A 19,473-nucleotide genomic window follows, 5' to 3' on the forward strand; every position below is an offset into this window, starting at 1 on the left:
TTCAAGGAGCTATGAACCTGCACTCCAAGATCTCTTTATTCAGCAACACTCCCTAGGACCTCACCATTAAGTGTATAAGTCCTGTAAGATTTGCTTTCCCAAAATGCAGCACCTCGCATTAATCTGAATTAAACTCCATCTGCCACATCTCAGCCCATTGGCCCATCTGGTCAAGATCCTGTTGTAATCTGAAGTAACCTTCTTCATTTTCCACTACACCTCCAATTTTGGTGTCATCTGCAAACTTACTAACTGTACCTCTTATGCTCACATCCAAATCATTTATGTAAATGACAAAAAGTAGAGGACCCAGCACCGATCCTTGTGGCACTTCACTGGTCACAGGCCTTCAGTCTGAAAACAACCCTCCATCACCACTCTTTGTCTTCTATCCTTGAGCCAATTGTGTATCCAAATGGCTAGTTCTCCCTGTATTCCATGAGATCTAACCTTGCTAACCAGTCTCCCATGGGGAACCTTGTCGAACGCCTTACTGAAGTCCATGTAGATCACATCTACCGCTCTGCCCTCATCAATCATCTCTTGCTTCCTCAAAAAACTCAATCAAGTTTGTGAGACATGATTTCCCACGCACAAAGCCATGTTGACTGTCCCTAATCAGTCCTTGCCTTTCCAAATATGTGTACATCCTGTCCCTCAGGATTCCCTCCAACAACTTGCGCACCACCGACATCAGGCTCACTGGTCTATAGTTCCCTGGCCTGTCCTTCTTAAACAGTGGCACCACGTTAATCAACCTCCTGTTTTCCTGCACCTCACTGTGACTATCGATGATACAAATATCTCAGCAAGAGGCCCAGCAATCACTTCTCCAGCTTCCCACAGAGTTCTCGGGTGCACCTGATCAGGTCCTGGAGATTTATCCACCTTTACCTGTTTCAAGACATCCAGCACTTCCTCCTCTGCAGTATGGACATTTTGCAAGATGTCACCATCTATTGCCCTGCAGTCTATATCTTCCATATCCTTTTCCACAGTAAATACTGATGCAAAATACTCATTTAGTATCTCCCCCATTTTTTGCGGCTCCACACAAAGGCCGCCTTGCAGATGTTTGAGGTACCCTATTCTCTCCCTCGTTACCCTTTTTGCGTAATGTATTTGTAAAAACTCTTTGGATTCTCTTTTATTCTATTTGCCAAAGCTATCTCATGTCCCCTTTTTGTCCTCCTGATTTCCCTCTTAAGTATACTCCAACTTCCTTTATATTCTTCTGAGGATTCACTCGATCTTTCCTGTCTATACATTACATATGCTTCCTTTTTCTTAACCAAACACTCAAAATTCTTTAGTTATCCAGCAGTCCCTACACCTACCCAGCCTTTCCTTTCACCCTAACAGGAAGATACATCCTCTGGCCTTTCCTTATCTCATTTCTGAAGGCTTCCCATTTTCCAGCCGGCCCTGTACCTGCGAACATCTGCCCCCAATCAGCTTTTGAAAGTTCTTGCCTAATGCCATCAATATTGGCCTTTCTCCAATTTAGAACTTCATCTTTTAGATTTGGTCTATCCTTTTCCATCACCATTTTAAATCTAATAGAATTATGGTCACTGGCACCAAAGTGCTCCCCCACTGACACCTCAGTCACCTGCCCTGCCTTATTTCCCAAGAGTAAGTCAAGTTTTGCACCTTCTCTAGTAGGTACATCCACATACTGAATCAGAAAATTGTCTTGTACACACTTAACAAATTCCTCTCCATCTAAATCCTTAACAGTATGGCAGTCCCAGTCAATGTTTGGAAAGTTAAAATCCCCGACCATAATCACCCTATTATTCTTTCAGATAGCTGAGATCTCCTTACAAGTTTGTTTCTCAATTTCCCTCTGACTATTAGAAGGTCTATAATACAATCCCAATAAGGTGATCATCCCTTTCTTATTTCTCACTTCCACCCAAATAACTTCCCTGGATGTATTTCCAGGAATATCCTCCCTCAGCACAGCTGTAATGCTATCCCTTATCAAAAACGCCAGTTCCCCTCCTCTCTTGCCTCCCTTTCTATCCTTCCTGTAGCATTTGTATCCTGGAAAATTCAGCTGCCATTCCTGCCCTGAGCCATGTTTCCGTAATTTCTATGATATCCCAGTGCCATGTTCCTAACCATGCCCTGAGTTCATCTGCCTTCCCTGTTAGGCCCCTTGCATTGAAATAAATGCAGTTTAATTTATTAATCCTACCTTGTCCCTAACTGCCCTGACTGTGACTCGCTTCTGTTCTCAACTGTACCAGTCTCCAATTGATCTCTCTTTCCTCACTACCTCCCTGGGTCCCCCCCCCTCCCCTTACTAGTTTAAATCCTGCTGAGCAGTTCTAGCAAATTTCCCTGCTAGTATATTAGTCCCCTTCCAATTTAGGTGCAATCCGTCCTTCTTGTACAGGTCACTTCTCCCCCAAAAGAGATTCCAATCATCCAAAAGTGTGAAACCTTCTCCAATACACCAGCCCGTCAGCCAGGCATTCATCTGCTCTATCCTCCTGTTTCTGCCCTCACTAGCTCGTAGCACCCCGAGTAATCCAGATATTACTACTCTCGAGGACCTCCTTTTTAAATTCCTGCCCACCTCTCTGTAATCTCTCTTCAGAATCTCGACCTTTTCTCTTCCCATGTTGTTAGTTCCAATGTGGACAATGACCTCTTGCTGGCCCCTCTCCCCTATGAGAACATTCTGCACCCTCTCTCCTCCTGGCATCAGGGAAGCAACACACCATTCTGCTTTTTCGCTGCTGGCCACAGAAACGCCTGTGTGTACCTCGGACTAGAGAGTCCCCTAACACAATTGATCCCTTGGAAACCGACATATCACTTGTTGCATTAGAGTCAGTCTCAATACCAGAAACTTGGCTGTTCGTGCTACGTTCCCCTGAGAATCCATCACCCCTACATTTTCCAAACTGGCATACCTGTTTGAAATGGGTATATCCAAAAAAGACTCCTGCACTAGCTGCCTACCTCTCTTACCCTTCCTGGAGTTGACCCTTCTATGTGACTTATCTGCCATCCATCACATACTGTTGCTGTTGCAAATTCCTCATTGCTTCTAACTGTCTCTCCAACTGATCCATTTGATCTGATAAGATTCACAGCCAACAGCAGTTATGGCAGATATAATCCGCAGTAACCCTTAAACTCTCTTTAAATTCCCACATCTGACAAGAAGTACATATCCCTCTATTAAAGTCCATTTTTGCTCTTTCACAATCTACAGTTCCAGAAATTAACCCCGTCTTATTCATTTACAAACACTGCCCTAGGTTAAATTATTAGTTATGGCTTATATTTTAAGTTTAATCAAGAGACATATCTCCAAAAACACATAACCAAGAAAGAACCCACTCCACTCACTACTGCAGATTCTCTGTAGACCACATTTAAAACAACGGTTAACTTATTTGATTCTGTGCTGTGAACTTTACCCAACAGATTCTCCCAAGATTAGTTGGGAATTTCACTGTTTGCTAATTTTCCCAGATGCACTCCGATGTCCAGCGATACATGAATTCAAATGGCAAAGGCAGTAACTGTGCAGGTTCTCTCTCTCTCTCTCCCCCCCTGCAATGACCTCACCATGCGCTTCCTTTGTCTGTTCTTCTCCCTTTTAAAACTGTTGTTGTTTTGACTTTTTTTCCCAAAGTTCCAGAACAATGCAACAGCATATAAAACAGTAATTGCTGCTCCTGGAATTTGAGGGAATCACCTCCAGCACCTAAAATACCTCAAAAAAAAAAAAGGAGCAGCTCTTACAACCAGAATTTTTTCCCTTCCTCCATCTTGGATTACCCAGCTAACCAACCCCTCTGTCCTGTCCGTCCCTCCCTCCCAGGTGTGAGATCTGTGGCTTCACCTGCCGACAGAAGGCCTCGTTGAACTGGCACATGAAGAAACATGACGCGGACGCTAACTACCAGTTCTCCTGCAACATGTGTGGGAAGAAATTCGAGAAGAAGGACAGCGTGGTGGCTCACAAGAGCAAAAGCCACCCAGAGTTGGTTATCGCCGAGGCTCTGGCGGAGAGTGCGGAGTGTACCGTTCTGGACCCTTGCAGTGCGCCCTGAGACAGACTCGTGCCATTCGGAACCTGCCCACCCCTTCCCCTCGATGTGACAGAGGAAGGGGCGGGTACCAGAGAGACAGACAGACACAGAGGAGGAGGGAGACTCTCCTCAATTCAACTTAACCGGTGTACATGTGTGGATCGGAAGAGGGGCATCTTTATTCAAACCCAGACACCCTCCCCTCTCCTGGCCCAACCCGTTGCTCGGACTGCATCCCCAACAGCCCTCCCCCAGAGCCGTGGAGAGACCTCCAGCCATAGCCCTGAGTCCTGTTGGAGCCCCCTCCCAACGCCTGGATCGTTCTCCTGGGCAAGCTGCAGCAGAGATAGATGGACCCGGCTTGAAGTTTACCACTGCGTGCGCAAGGCAGCTTATCAACTGCCTGAAGTGTCACTAGTGTGAATCCGGAGCACGTCACGGTGTGTGTGCGTGCAGACACGTGTGTATCTTGTACTTCAAGGAGATGAGGCATCTTGCATAGGATCAAAATGGATTCAGCGTAGGGAGATGGGAAGTCCAAACCAAGGTTTTTTTGCCTTTACTCATTGCTGTTAGGTGATCTCACTGGGTGAGAGGGTGTGTGGGAATGAGATAAGGGTTCTGCTCCTGATCACTGGATTGGCCAGAAACAAGAAATGGGCCGGGGTCTCTCAGCTCATGTTTGAGGAGGGGCTTGGGGTTCTGAGTGCTCGCCTTTCCAATGAAAGGGCAGGTTGCTGAGGAAGCAGCTCCAACATGGCATGGGAAAGGCATTCTCCCAAGCCGCCAATACTGTTGGTTCAGTGCTATGGGATCTGAGGCCCTCAGAGGCTGGGTTGGCCATTGGTCGAGAGGATTGAAAGACAGGCATCCCATATTGTACCCCCATCAGAAAGTAGTGATGTCGCCACTGAGACAATGAGAGGGAGAGCATTTAGAGAAAGACATGTTGGCTGTGGCGGGGGTTGGGGGGAGAGCTGAGTGTCTGTACACAGAGTGAAAGGTGTCTGAGCACGATGGTGAGTCCCAACGAAGTCGGGTCTGGGTATGTACACATGTTCATATAAACATGTGCTGCACAAGAGGTGATGGGGTGAGAGCACCGCTGAATGCTGGTGAGTCCTGAGGCGTGGCTGCGGTGGGTAACAAGCTCGTACCAGACGGTTATTGAGAATTGCTGCAAGAGGTTGTGTAATTGAGAGAATGTGAAAAGGTGTGTATGAGTGTGCACGTGTAAAAGCATACACAACGGTGAGCCTGTTCGTGCATGTTTGTGTGTGTGTGTGTGCGTGCGTGCGTGCTGGATCGGAGGTCTCTCTGCTCCTGATGGTGTAAATACCTGTAGTGAAGTGGGCCTGTAGTCAGACCCTATTGGAAGGAGTTGATGGCTGTAGTTGGATTTATACTGAGCTGGAAATCGCGGGGGTTTTTGTTACTGTTTCACGTTATGGATTGCATAGATGAAACCATTAGACTCCACTGTGAGCACTGTTTAGTAGAAATAAATCTGTATAATTAACTATTAAAAAAGAGCAATAAACACAGTATTTTCTTCCATTGTGTTGTCTTTTTACGGGTCCTGCTCTATGTGCATGTCTGTACTCTGCATATGCATATTCCATTTGTGTGTTCTGTACATCTGTCTCCCTTGGATCACTGATTATAGACACTACATGCCCACATTCTTCAGGTCCAACTGTATTCATCTCTGTTTGTGCTCTCCACAATGTTTTTGTCTGCTGTTTTTCCATCTGCTTATACTTGCTCTAACAGCCCATTGTAAGTGAAAAATAAACTGAAAGAACTGTGGATGCTGTAAATCAAATAAAAACAGAAGTTGCTGGAAAATCTCAGCAGGCCTCACAGCATCTGTGGAGAGAAATTAGAGTTAAATTTCGGGTCAATTTCTCTTCGCAGTTACTGCCAGACTATTGCATGTACTGTGTGCATGTGTCTGTATTCCCTGTTTGTTGGAATTTTTTGTGCGCGCTGTTATAGTGTTGCTATTCTGTATGTGACCATGTTCTCTCCCTTACTGTGGTACCAGTCCATTTTTCGTTATCTGTCTTGTTCTCCCATCAGAGTCAAAAAGTGTGGCGCTGGAAAAGTGCAGCTGTTCAGACAGTGTGTCTGCCTGTATCCTCAATATGTTTTGTCCAGCTGTGCTGCTTACTTTTATCTGTAACTTCTGCATACTGCATTTGAGTGTCTGCTTGTGCTTTCTGCATGTATATATTCTTTGAGTCTGTATTCTCTGCATGTCTGTCCATTTCTCACTGTTGTCAAAAAAGTGGGGTGCTGGAAAAGCACAGCCGGTCAGACACCGTCCAAGGAGCAGGAGAGTTGACATTTCGAACATAAGCTCTTCAGGAATATAGGGGAGGCACGAGGGGGCTGAGAGCTGGGGTTGGGGGGAAGTTAGCTGGGAATGCGATAGTTGTTTGGAGGTGGTGATGGTGATAGCTCGGAGCTTAGGGTGGAGTGGACAGGTGGGAAAGATGATGGACAGGACGGATCAAAAGGGCTGTGCTGTGTTGGAGGGTTGGATCTGGGATAAGGTGGGTGTAGGGGAGATGTGGAAACTAGTGAAATCAGTGTTGATCCCCTGTGTTTGGAGGGACCAAAGGTGCAAGATGAAGCGTTTTCCAGGCACCAGGTTGCTCGAATCTGGCTGTGGAGGAGGCCCAGGACTTGCATGTCCTTGGCGGAGTGGAAGGGGGAATTGAAGTGTTCGGCCACAGGGTGGTGGTGTTGTTTAGTGTGTGTGTCTCAGGCATGTTCTCTGAAACATTCTGCAAGTTGGCATCCTGTCTCTCCAACGTAGAGGAGACCACATTGGGAGCAACAGAAACAGTAGATGATGTGTGCGCAGGTGCAGGAAAATCTCTGCCGGATGTAGAAGGATCCTTTGGGGCCTTGGAGGGAGGTGTGAGGACAGGTTATACAGTTCCGGCGGTGGCAAGGGAAGCTGCCAGGTGTGGAGGGTGGATTGATGGGGGGCTTACTCCCTATTCCTCTGACTCCGCTGCATCTGCTCCTAGGAGGACCCATTCCACCGTAGAATATCCTGGATGGCCGGCTCCTTCAAGGACCACAACTTCCCCTCCCATGCAGTCAATGATGCCCTCCAGCGTATCTTCTCCACTCCCTGCACCTTCGCCCTTGATTCCCCACCCCTCCAATCGCAATAATGACAGAACCACCTGGTCCACACCTTTCACCCCACTAACCTCCGGATACAACACATTTTGTGCCATTTCCACCACCTACAAACATCCCACCACCAGAAATATATTTCCCTCCCCAACCAATCTGCATTCTGCAGAGACCATACTGTCCAAGACTCGCCTGTTTGGTCCATGCCCCCACCAACCCACCCTCTCCTCCTGGGACCTTGCCACTGCAGGAAGTGTAAAACCTGCACACACACCTCCCCCCCTCACCTCAATCTAAGGCCCCAGAGGATCAGCACAGTAACTCAGTGGTTAGCATAGCTGCCTCACAGTGCCAAGGACCCAGGTTCGATTCCAGCCTTGGGCGTCTGTGTGGAGTTTGCACATTGTGTCTATGTCTGTGTGGGTTTCCTTTGGGTGTCCAGTTTCCTCCCACATCCAAAGTTGTTCAGGTTAGATGAATTGGCCATGATGAAATTACCCACAATGTGTAGTTCAGGTACATTAGTCAGAGGAAAATGTAGAGTAATAGGGTTGAGGAATGGATCTGGTTGAATACTCTTCAGAGAATCAGTGTGGACGTGTTGGGCCAAATGGCCTGTTTCTGCACTATGGGGATCCTATGATCCTTCCACATTTGGCAGAGATTTTCCTGCACCTCCATACGTATCATCTACTGTGTCCGTTGCTTCTGATCTGGTCTCCTCTACATTGGAGAGACAGGACACCCACTTGCGGAATGTTTCAGAGAACATCTCTGGGAGATGCACTACCTTGTGGCCGAACACTTTAACTCCCCCTGCCACTCCACCAAAGCCGTGCAAGTCCTGAGCCACTTCCACCACCAGATTTTAGCCATCTGATGCCTGAAGGAAGAAAGCCCCCAACCACATGAAATCAATGTTTAGATTAGATTAGATTACTTACACTGCAGAAACAGGCCCTTCGGCCCAACAAGTCCATACCGACCCACTGAAGCGCAACCCACCCATACGTTTACCCCTTACCTAACACTACGGGCAATTTATGACAATAGACAATAGATGCAGGAGTAGGCCATTCTGCCCTTCGAGCCTGCACTGCCATTCAATATGATCATGGCTGATTTAGCATAGCCAATTCACCTAACCTGCATATCTTTGGACTGTGGGAGGAAACCGGAGCACCTGGAGGAAACCCACACAGACACGGGGAGAATGTGCAAACTCCACACAGTCAGTCGCATGAGGCGGGAATTGAACCCGGGTCTCTGGCGCTGTGAGGCAGCAGTGCTAACCACTGTGCTACCGTGCCGCCCACGGTTTCAGGAGTTTCCTCATTTCCCCTCCCCTACCTTATCCCAGATCCGAACTCTCCAACTTGAAACCACCCTCTTGATATGTCCTACTTATCCATCTTCTGTTCTATGTATTCACTCCAAAATCACCTCCTCCGTCCATCTACCTATCTCATTCCCCCGCCCCCAGTCCTATCCCCCCCTCCCATTTATCTCTGTCCCCTTGGGCCTCCCCCACATTCCTGATGAAGAGCTTATGCTCGAAATGCAGATTCTCCTGCTCTTCTGGTGCTTGATTGGCTATGCTTTTCCAGCATCACACCTTTTGACTCCGACCTTCCAGCACCTGCAGTCCTCACTTCCTCCTGTTCTCCCTTCAGGTCATCATTTTGAGAGCATGGAGCGAGTCTACATTTCCTTACGTCCTGCTTCCACTCCCTGTCTGTGTTCCGGATGCTATTTTATCATGAAGTGTCCACACTTCCTATTTCCCTCCTGTAATCTTTTGTATGTGTCTATTCTTTTTTTGTTTACCTGGCAAGTCTCCACGTGTTCCAAGTGTTCTTCGAGTAAACGGAACATAGTTACTTACATGCAAAAATAATGCACATCGTATTTTCCATGTTAGGAACTTTCAGTATACAGACAAAGGCTGCAGTGCTGTCTGTGCTTCTATTTGAAATTGAAAGATACTGGCAGATGTTTGCATGTTTTTTGTTTTGAAGATTGGATAACTGGAGTCCCACAGGATGCTACTGTCAGCACAACCTTCCTGGTCCATCCCCCCTGTTAGGTTCTCACTTCACTTTTACTGCTTCTACCGTATGTGTAGCCCGTTGCCTCCAGAACCCTTGATTTACTCAGTGTGAGGAACCATCCAAGTGCCCCCCTACGTAACCCAAGTTGGCTCATGCGGCTTTGAATGAGAAAAGAGTGAGACACGGAGCAGGTTTGGATTGAGTGTGTTAAGGATATCTCACTAAACCTTGGGAGTTTGGATCGAGAAGCAGCACCAGTAACCCTTTGAGTGCATATTCAACTACTTTCAAGTATCCAACTGTTGAACTGTTTGTGAAGAAAATTACAGAATTCTAGGAGGTGAGAGCGTATGCGTGTGGACTTTTTAAAAATAGATTTCAAAACTGTATCTTAATAGCAACTACTTTTCTGATGATATGCTAAGCCAGAGCCTATTCTGCTCTTTTCATTGGCTGCAAAAGATCCCACAGCAGTATTTCATTACTGGAACGGAGGTGTTGTCAAATCCAGCCTAAGTCCTGCTTGTGGAGTCACGCTGTTCATAATTTGGCTGCACCTTTTCCTACGTTTCAACAATAGACTGAATTTCAGCAGTTCTTTGCCTTTGGGAAGTCCTAGATCATGGAGACCTTAAAACACAAACTTATTATTTCTATTTAATACAATATGAGAGAGCTGGAAAAAGTTAGTTTCTAATCCTCCTCTTTTGAACAAGAATGAAACAGAATCAAGTTGCTGAAGGAGCTCAGCAGGACAGGCACCATCTGTTGGGAGAAAACAATATTAACGATTCAAATTAAGTGAGCTGTCTTCAGAATGGATTGTGTCTGGGGCAAAAAAAGTGGTATTTGCCTCAATGACAAGGGGTGGAATGGAGTGAGCTGATAGATAGGGATGGAGCCCAGAGAGGAACAAAAGGGATTCGTTGATAAGTCAGGGAAGGAAAAACACTAGATGGGATAATGTATGGTGAATTAATGTATGGTTGCTTAAAGTAAACCATGTCAGATCAGGGCTGAAAATGTGTTGCTGGAAAAGCGTAGCAGGTCAGGCAGCATCCAAGGAACAGGAGAATCGACGTTTCGGGTATCAGCCCTTCTTCAGGTATACTATAAACCGACTGACTCCCACAGCTACCAAGACCACACCTACTCCCACCCTGCCCCCTGTAAAAATGCCATCCCATATTCCCAATTCCTTCGTCTCCGCAACATCTGCTCCCAGGAGGACCAGTTCCAATTGTGGGTGGCATAGTGTGCAGCACGGTGGCACAGTGGTTAGCACTGCTGCCTCACAGTGCCAGAGACCCCGGGTTCAATTCCCGCCTCAGGCGACTGACTGTGTGGAGTTTGCACGTTCTCCCCGTGTCTGTGTGGGTTTCCTCCGGGTGCTCCGGTTTCTTCCCACAGTCCAAAGATGGGCAGGTCAGGTGAATTGGCCATGCTAAATTGCCCGTAGTGTTAGATAAGGGGTAGATGTAGGGGTATGGGTGGGTTGCGCTTCGGCGGGGCGGTGTGGACTTGTTGGGCCGAAGTGCCTGTTTCCACACTGTAATGTAATGTAATGTAATGTAATCTAATCTAATCTAAAAAAAACCGTACAACCCAGATGGCCTCCTTCTTCAAAGACCGCAATTTCCCCCCAGATGTGGTCGACCTGCTCTCCATCTCATCTCCTCCGCCCTTGAGCCCCGCCCCTCCAACCGCCACCAGGACAGAACCCACTGCTCCTCACCTACCACCCCACCAACCTCCATATACAGCGTATCATCCGCCGTGATTTCCGCCACCTCCAAACGGACCCCACCACCAGGGATATATTTCCCTCCCCTCCCCTATCAGCGTTCCGAAAAGACCATTCCCTCCGTGACTCCCTCGTCAGGTCCACACCCCCCACCAACCCAACCTCCACTCCCGGCACCTTCTCCTGCAACCGCAAGAAATGCAAAACATGCGCCCACACCTCCCCCCCCTTACTTCCCTCCAAGGCCCCAAGGGATACTTCCATATCCGCCACAAATTCACCTGCACCTCCACACACATCATTTATTGCATCCGCTGCACCCGATGTGGCCTCCTCTATATCAGGGAGACAGGCCGCCTACTTGCGGAACATTTCAGAGACCACCTCTGGGACACCCGGACCAACCAACCCAACCACCCCGTGGCTCAACACTTCAACTCCCCCTCCCACTTCACCAAGGACATGCAGGTCCATGGACTCCTCCATCGCCAGACCATAGCAACATGACAGTTGGAGGAAGAGGGCCTCATCTTCCGCTTGGGAACCCTCCAACCACAAGGGATGAACTCAGATTTCTCCAGTTTCCTCATTTCCCCTCACACCCCCCCCCCCCCCCCCACACACACACACCTTGTCTCAGTCAAATCCCTCGAACTCAGCACCACCTTCCTAACCTGCAATCTTCTTCCTGACCTCTCCGCCCCCACCCCACTCTGGCCTATCACCCTCACCTTGACCTCATTCCACCTATCACATTTCCAACACCCCTCCCCAAATCCCTCCTCCCTACCTTTGATCTTAGCCTGCTGGACACACTTTCCTCATTCCTGAAGAAGGGCTTATGCCTGAAACGTCGATTCTCCTGTTCCTTGGATGCTGCCTGACCTGCTGCGCTTTTCCAGCAACATATTTTCAGCTCTGATCTCCAGTCCTCACTCTCTCCTAGTAAAGGCAGCATTTGGTATAGGAGTATAGGAGTTGGAGAGTTATATTGTTGCTGTACAGGATATGGGTTAGGCCACTTTTGGAATACTGTGTTCAATTCTGGTCTCCCTGCTTTAGGAAAGCTGTTAGACTTGAAAGAGTTAAAGAACGATTGGCAAGGATCTTGCTGGAGTTGGAGAGTTTGACCTCTATGGAGAGGCTGAATAGGCTGGGGCTCTTTTCTCTAGAGTATTGGAGGCTGAGAGGTGACTTTATATAGGTTTATAAAATCATGAAGGGCACGAAGAGTGTAAATAGCCAAGGTATCTTCTTTTCCCCAAGGTAAGGGAGTCCAAAAACTAGACGGCATAGGTTTAAGGAGAGAAGGGAATGATTTAAAAGGGAACTGAGGTGCAATGTTTTCATGCAGGTGACGCATGTATTGGATGAGCTGCCAGAGGAAATGGTGGAGGCTTATGCAATTACAACATTGAAAAGTCACCTGGATAAGACCATAAAACATAGGAGTGGAAGTAAGGCCACTCGTCCCATCGGCCCACTCCGCCATTCAATCATGGCTGATGGGCATTTCAACACCATCTTAACCTGCACTCTCCCCGTATCCCTTAATTCCTTTCGAGATTAAGAATTTATCAATATCTGCCTTGAAGACATTGAAAGTCCTGGCCTCCATTGCACTCCATCATCATCCATATGCTTATCAAAGGACTGCTTAAATGCCCCTAACATTGGCTGAGTTAACTACATTGGTATGCAGGGCATTCCACACCCTTATCCCTCATGGCATAAAATGAGGTAGCAAAATGCAGGGGATGGGGACTATCAAATTGTGGAGCTGGTTTAAGGAACAGATAGGGACATACCTATCAAGGACACACACTATCAGGCAGGGAGGAAGTGATCAGGTAAGGGAACTGTGGTTTACTTAAGAAATTGTACCTCATGTTAAGCAGAAGAGGGAGGCTTATGTGAGGTTGAGACGAGATGGTTCAGATGAGATGATGGAGAGTTACGGCTTCGTTTGGATGGACTTTAAGAGACTTTAAGGCTTTCTCTAAGAAGGCAGCGAGTGGTGATTGATGGAAAATATTCAGTCTGGACTCCAGTTACTGGTGATGTCACACAACGATCTGTTTTGGGACCGCTGTTTGTCATGTTTATAAATGACTTGGATGCAGGCATCAATGGATGGGTTAGTAAGTTTGCAGATGACACTAAAGTTGGTGGAGTGGTAGACAGTGTGGAAGAATGTTGCAGGGGGACTTGGATAAACTGCAGAATTGGGCTGAGAGTTGGCAAATTAAATTCAATGCTGATAAATGGGAGATAATTCACTTTGGGAAGAATAACAGGAAGGCAGAATACTGGGTCAATGGAAAGATTCTTGGTATTCTGGATGTGGGCAGAGATCTTGGTGTCCATGTACATAGATCGCTGAAAGTCGTCACCCAGGTTGATAATGCTGTTAAAAAGACATATGGTGTGTTATGCTTTATTGGTAGAGGGACTGAGTTCCAGAGCCAAGATGTCATGCTGCAACTGTACAAAATGCTAGTGTGGCCTCACTTGGAAGATGGCATACAGTTTTGGTCGCCTCATAACAGGAAGGATGTGGAAGCATTGGAAAAGGTTCATTGGAGATTGACCAGGATATTGTCTGGTCTGGAACGAAGGTCTTATGAGAAAAACCTGAGGGATTTGGGTCTGTTCTCATTAGAGAGAAGGCTAATAGGAGATTTACTCAAGAGATACAAGATGATCAGAGGATTAGATAGGGTGAACAGTGAGAGTCTGTTTCCTCGGATGATGACATTGCCTTGTACAAGGATGCACAGCTGCAAATTGAGGGGTGATACATTTAAGACAGATGTCAGAGGCAGGTTCTTTACTCAGAGTGGAAAGGGTGATGAATGCCCTACCTGCCAATGTAGTTAACTCAGCCAACATTAGGGAGATTTAAACAATCCTTGGATAAGCATATGGATGATGATGGGATAGTGTAGGGAGATGGGCTTAGATTAGCACACAGATCAGCACAACATCAAGGGCTGAAGGGCCTGTTCTACGCTGTATTGTTCCATGTTCTATGCTCTTGCTAATCTGCACTGATGTTGTTGTGTTTCTACTCTCTCATTCTGACACATAAGGCAGTGGGAAGAGACAGGAATATACAGTCAAATGGAATGAGGCATGTCTGATGAAGTGGCTGGGGGCAGGGGGGATGTGACAGAGGGAGGGAGAGAGTGAGAGAGAGAAGGGAAGTGGGAGGAAGACAGGGAGGGAGAAAAAGGAAGTTGAGGGAGGGAGAAGAGGGGGAAGGGAGAAAAGGACACTAGGAAAGAGCTGGGAGGCAGGGAAGAGACTGAGGGAGGGAAAATATAGGACACTAGTAAAGAGCTGGGGAGCAGGGGAGAGAGAGAGAGGGACAGAGAAAAGGACACAAAGAAAGAGCGGAATGATAGAAAGGAAGAGGCAGACAAAGTTTAAGGCCAATGGAATCAATCATTTTATTCAGTCACAAAATGAGAACTACGTAAATTGTACAGGGGTAAAGGCCCTTACGTGTGAGGAGAAGTCTCAATCAAACAGGTGAACTGAGAAGTCACGCTGCTTTCGTGGGGCTGGGACAAGTTCAGAAACATTATAACTTGATGGCCAATCTTCACACCAGCCTAGATATGAAGTTTGTTCCACCCTGAACAGCCTTGTGGCCAGAGCAGGGAGAAGTTGGCAGAAGTGATGGAGTAATCACTGGTCTCTCGGATCCTGACCCCCAGTTTCCCCCAAGGCTCGGAGGACAGGAAGCAGGGCCCGGCATGCACTATGAGGCCTGACAGGAGTTCCTACCTACCCACATGACTGAATTCTAGATTCACACAAAACAGAGAGCAGGGATGTAACCTCACGGCCAGCCTTAATAGTGAGTGGAAAGACTATCAAAGCTTGGATACCACAAGACCAAACCAGTCGTGGTTGGAAGTTGGAAGTGTTCCATACTCTCCTTGGCAATCGCTAGCTCCTGCGATCAACCTCAAGTGCAGCCCCCCCCCCCCCCCCCCCCAATGTACTGGCTGGTAGGGATGGTTTTGGTAACAGTGGGCTGTCCTGTCCTTCGAGCCATCCTGTAGCATGCTAACATTTCCTGACAACCAGCCCTTTTACCAGAGACTGGGTCACAACACTTTCTCTGAGCCTCATTCCAGTCGGAAACGTCCCTACTGGTTTTGGATCTGTTACGGAAGGCCTCAGCCTGTTCCATGAACTCAGGCTTTCTCTGCTGCTCAGCCTGTTACAGTTGACCAGGCCCCTCTTGACATTGGGCCTGTTCCACGAGCTCAGACTTTCTCTGCTGCTGAGCTGACTACAGTAAGCCAGGCCCCTCCTTGGCGTGTTGGATCCAGTAATTCTTCACGATCCTCTTGGGAGGGGTGGGAGTTGCACTCAGACCTGGCCTCTTTCTGCCACTCTTGCCCAAAGGCACCTCACCGTTCTCCTGGGGTGGGGAGCCTGCGGGGCCAGGCCGGTAGTCTGGCAGGTCACTGTCGTGGGCGAACTTGCAGTTGCTGCCGTAGCGGCAGCGGCCATCCTTGCGGTAGGCCAGGCAGATCTTGCTGCCCCCACCCGCTTCCTCCGTGCGCACGCCAGCTGTCAGCCTCACGTGCTTCTCCAGCAGACTCAGGCGCTGGCGCCGCTCCTGGGCGAAGGGATTAGCAAAGACTCCAGGCGTCTGGCTCAGGCCTCCCTCCAGCTCCGGTGGTGGGAGCTTCATGGTATTCGAGGTCCCCTCCTCTGCTCGCTCCTGGGACCCACCACCATCACTGCATCGCTCCTCTGTCCCAGATTCTTCAGCCGGTGGAGCCTCAAGTCCGGACTCGGTGCTCCCAGTCCTGAGACTGAAGATAAACACAGAGCAAAGGGGTCAGTCACAGAACGTACTCCAACCTTTCCAGCATGCACAGCCCTTTAGTGGCCAGATCCAGCTTCAACTCAGGTACAGACGAATTCTCAACATTACTACCAACTAACATTCCTTCTGAATGATAACAATAAAAACACTATAAAGGAAATGCTGCAAATACATCAATGTTCTAATAGAGGTGAACTGCCAACTCAGCACTCTCTTCCCATATCTTCATGTGATACATGTTGTTTTAAGCAGGGAAAAGATACCCAGACTGGTGTCCATTCCCACACTGGAATTTAATCTCAGGATTAAATGTGACATATGCAGGTAATAAATGACATTCCTGTCAAGAGTGAAATAGAGAGATGTAAAACGCGGAAACAGACCCTTCGGTACAATGCATCCATGCCGACAACAGAATGTACTCCTGCATATTTATGTGGGCGGCACGGTGGCACAGTGATTAGCACTGTTGCTTCACAGCGCCTGAGACCTGGGTTCAATTCCCACCTCAGGCGACTGACTGTGTGGAGTTTGCATATTATCCCAGTGTCTGCGTGGGTTTCCTCCCACAATCCAAAAAATGTGCAGGTTAGGCAAATTGGCCATGCTAAATTGCCCGTACTGTTAGGTGAAGGGGTAAATGTAGGGGAATGGATCTGGGTGGGTTACGCTTCGGCGGGTCGGTGTGATGGTGATAGATTGGAGCTGATGTTGGAGTGGATACATAGAACAGAAGATGGATAAGTAGGACATATCAAGAGGGTGGTTGCAAGTTGGAGGTTCGGATCTGGGAAAAGGTAGGGGAGGGGAAATGAGGAAACTGCTGAAACCGTGTGCAGCACGGTGACACAGTGGTTAGTACTGCTGCCTCACAATGCCAGAGACCCAGGTTCAATTCCCGCCTCAGGCGACTGACTGTGTGGAGTTTGCACATTCTCCCCGTGTCTGCGTGGGTTTCCTCCGGGTGCTCTGGTTTCCTCCCACAGTCCAAAGATGTGCAGGTCAGATGAATTGGCTATGGTAAATTGCCCGTAGTGTTAGGTAAGGGGTAAATGTATGGGTGGGTTGTGCTTCGGTGGGTCTGTGTGGACATGTTGGGCCGAAGGGTCTGTTTGCACACTGTGTAAGTAATTTAATCTTTATCTGCACTGAAATTCATCAGACAATTATCTGCCCTTTCTGTACATTCATTAATGTTCACTACTGCATTACAGCTATCAGTGCTGACGTTCCATCCCAATTTGGCATCATCACAATTTAGAAAGTTGTGTTTTTGATTCCAGTGTAAGTCATTCTGATTTCTGTGAACACCATTTCCTGCCTCTGCCATTCCGAATAACTAGCATCGAATTGTGTTCTTAGCTTTCTGTCCGAAATCAATGAGGTATCCATTGTTACTTGCCCCAGTACTATATTCACTAAACTTATTAGTCGATTATGAACACAATATCAAAGCCATTTGAAAATGCAGATAAATTACATTGACTATTTCACTGCTGAAGCTCTCTGCCAACACCAAAATTAAAATTAAATTTGGAAAACAACATTCAATTTTCACATACATTCTAACTTAATAATCAAGACGATTGAAAATGCAATAGTTATGTTCAACACCTCCTGCGTTTATCCAGCCTCATACTCCTCACTCTCTACTCAAGATTGTCTGTTTAACAAGCTCCTATCCCAGCAAGCTGCTGTCTCCCTGTGACTGCCACTCTTCCACACTCCTATCCCTGCAAGTCCGCCCCCATCAACCCACCTCTTTCCCCAGCAACGCAATCCCACTTCCGTCCCACTCCATCGGCTTCTCTCTCCATCCCTGCACTCACACTTCTTCCCCCGACCACTCGCTCTCCCCTTGTGTCCCACAGCGCACCCTCTCTCCCCACCCCTCCCCACCCCACAGCTCAATCCAGTTACCCTTTTCACTCCCACTTGTCTCTTGCCTTGCGTCTCACCGCCCTAAACTTCGCACACCTCACTGCTTTCTCCCATTCAAACATCCCAATCGTCCCAGTCCTATTTTCACCCAAACCTCCTGTCCTTCAACAATGCATCTCCCCTTTCCTCCTCCTCTTTCTCCTCCTCCTCTCCCTGCTCACCCTAAACTCCTACACTTCCCCCAAACCGTCTCCGGCTCGCTGCACGCCCCCCCACCCATCTCCTCTGCACCAGACACCACCCCCTCCCCAACCCCCGCGTCGTCAACCTCCCCTCAGTTCCCGAGCACTGGCCCCTCTGACCCCACACCCTCCTCCCCCCCCCCCTCACACCCTCCTCCCCCCCCCCCTCACACCCTCCTCCCCCCCCCCCTCACACCCTCCTCCCCTTTCCTCTCTGTTCCCCCCACACACCGACCCCCACTCCTCCCTCTTCGTGCCCCCTCCGGTACCTGGCCGCCCTCTCTCCGCTCCCGCTGCCGCGCTCAGTCTCCCCCTCGCTCTCGGACGAGCTGTAATCCGCCACTAGCGCCGCCATCTTTCCGCAGGGAGCCGAGCTTCCGCTTCCGGCTCACGTCGCCCCGCCCCCCCCCTTTCAACACTGACCATTCTGCCCACCTCCCAAGTCAACAAGGCTCCGCTGAGCACGCCCCTCCACCTCACAGACCCCGCCCCTTGGCTGGTCCCGCCCCCTTCGGCGCGGACCCCGCCCCTTCACTCGCCGACACGCCCAGCGCCCGCTGACCCAGCCCCCCCTCACTGACCCCGCCCATTCAAGGCAAAATCCCCACCCCTTTCCCATTGACCCCGCCCACTTGCTGTGATCCCGCTCCGCCACCCGACTGTGACCCCGCCTCCTGGCGCTGACCCCGCCCCTAACCGTGTAGTGCCGCCTCCTGATTGTCTGACCCCGCCCACTTGCTTTGATCCCGCCCCTTATTGTGTCGGCCCGCCACCTGACTGTGACCCCGCCCCCTTGCGGTTTGACCCCGCCCCTGGTTGTGACTCCGCCCCCTGCCCTGATCTCCAGGCCTGTCCAATGTGGGTCATGACCCTTTTGCACTGACCCTATGCTGTTATTATTCAATTAATTTTGACTGTGTCACAGTATAAGTACACAAGCCAGTGTGAGTGTTCACCAATTTAAACATTATCCCTGCAGCTTCAACGTCACCCATTCCATATTGCTTAACGTTTGCATCATTTAGAAATAAAAAATATGCAACTTGTTTTCCAGCATTAAGGGCGCAAAGATTTGGAAAGAAAAATCTAATCTCATTTTTCTAAACTCCAGTTAAGATGTGCCTACTATTCTATTCCAACAACTTTGCAGTTTTTCGTTAATTAAATAGTACATGTATCCCCCACTTTTCAGAAGTAGAGCATTCCTATGAAACCTTTCATCAGCCAAAATGGTGTAAAGCTAAGAAGCATTAATGCATATAGGAAAAACTTTGCCTTTTTTTGTAAGAGCAAAAAGCATATTCAGATATTTTTCCAGTTAGCGATAACAGGTACTAATGTAAGTCTTTCATAAAAGCTAAGTGGCAGAAAGCAAACGTTCCAAAAGTAGGGGCTACCTGTACTGTGTGACTTTCTTTCTTCCAAAGTGAGCAAATTATTTTCACTCAGACTCCATTCAACAACTTCTTTTTTCCCAATTAAGTATCCA

At 48.3% G+C, this 19,473-nt stretch overlaps 2 protein-coding genes across 3 annotated transcripts in view; one reads left to right on the forward strand and one right to left on the reverse strand.

Moving 5' to 3' along the window:
• Positions 1-5,615, forward strand: part of LOC140468522 (uncharacterized) — a 76,363-nt gene extending 70,748 nt beyond the window's left edge. For both annotated transcript variants that reach the window (XM_072564607.1, XM_072564608.1), the window contains one exon: positions 3,848-5,615. In XM_072564607.1, coding sequence (XP_072420708.1) covers positions 3,848-4,079 — 232 coding nt within the window. In that variant the 3' untranslated portion in view covers positions 4,080-5,615. The remainder of the gene's footprint in view (positions 1-3,847) is intronic.
• Positions 5,616-15,003: 9,388 nt separating this feature from the next.
• LOC140468523 (uncharacterized) lies at positions 15,004-18,366 on the reverse strand. Its single transcript, XM_072564609.1, has 2 exons — positions 18,254-18,366; positions 15,004-15,847 (listed from the first exon to the last, which is right to left on the reverse strand). The coding sequence occupies exons 1-2, from the start codon at positions 18,337-18,339 to the stop codon at positions 15,316-15,318; spliced, it is 618 nt and encodes a 205-aa protein (XP_072420710.1). The 5' UTR covers positions 18,340-18,366; the 3' UTR covers positions 15,004-15,315.
• Positions 18,367-19,473: the final 1,107 nt, after the last annotated feature.

The sequence above is a fragment of the Chiloscyllium punctatum genome, chromosome 47 (genome assembly GCF_047496795.1).
Source record: "Chiloscyllium punctatum isolate Juve2018m chromosome 47, sChiPun1.3, whole genome shotgun sequence".
NCBI lineage: Eukaryota > Metazoa > Chordata > Chondrichthyes > Orectolobiformes > Hemiscylliidae > Chiloscyllium > Chiloscyllium punctatum.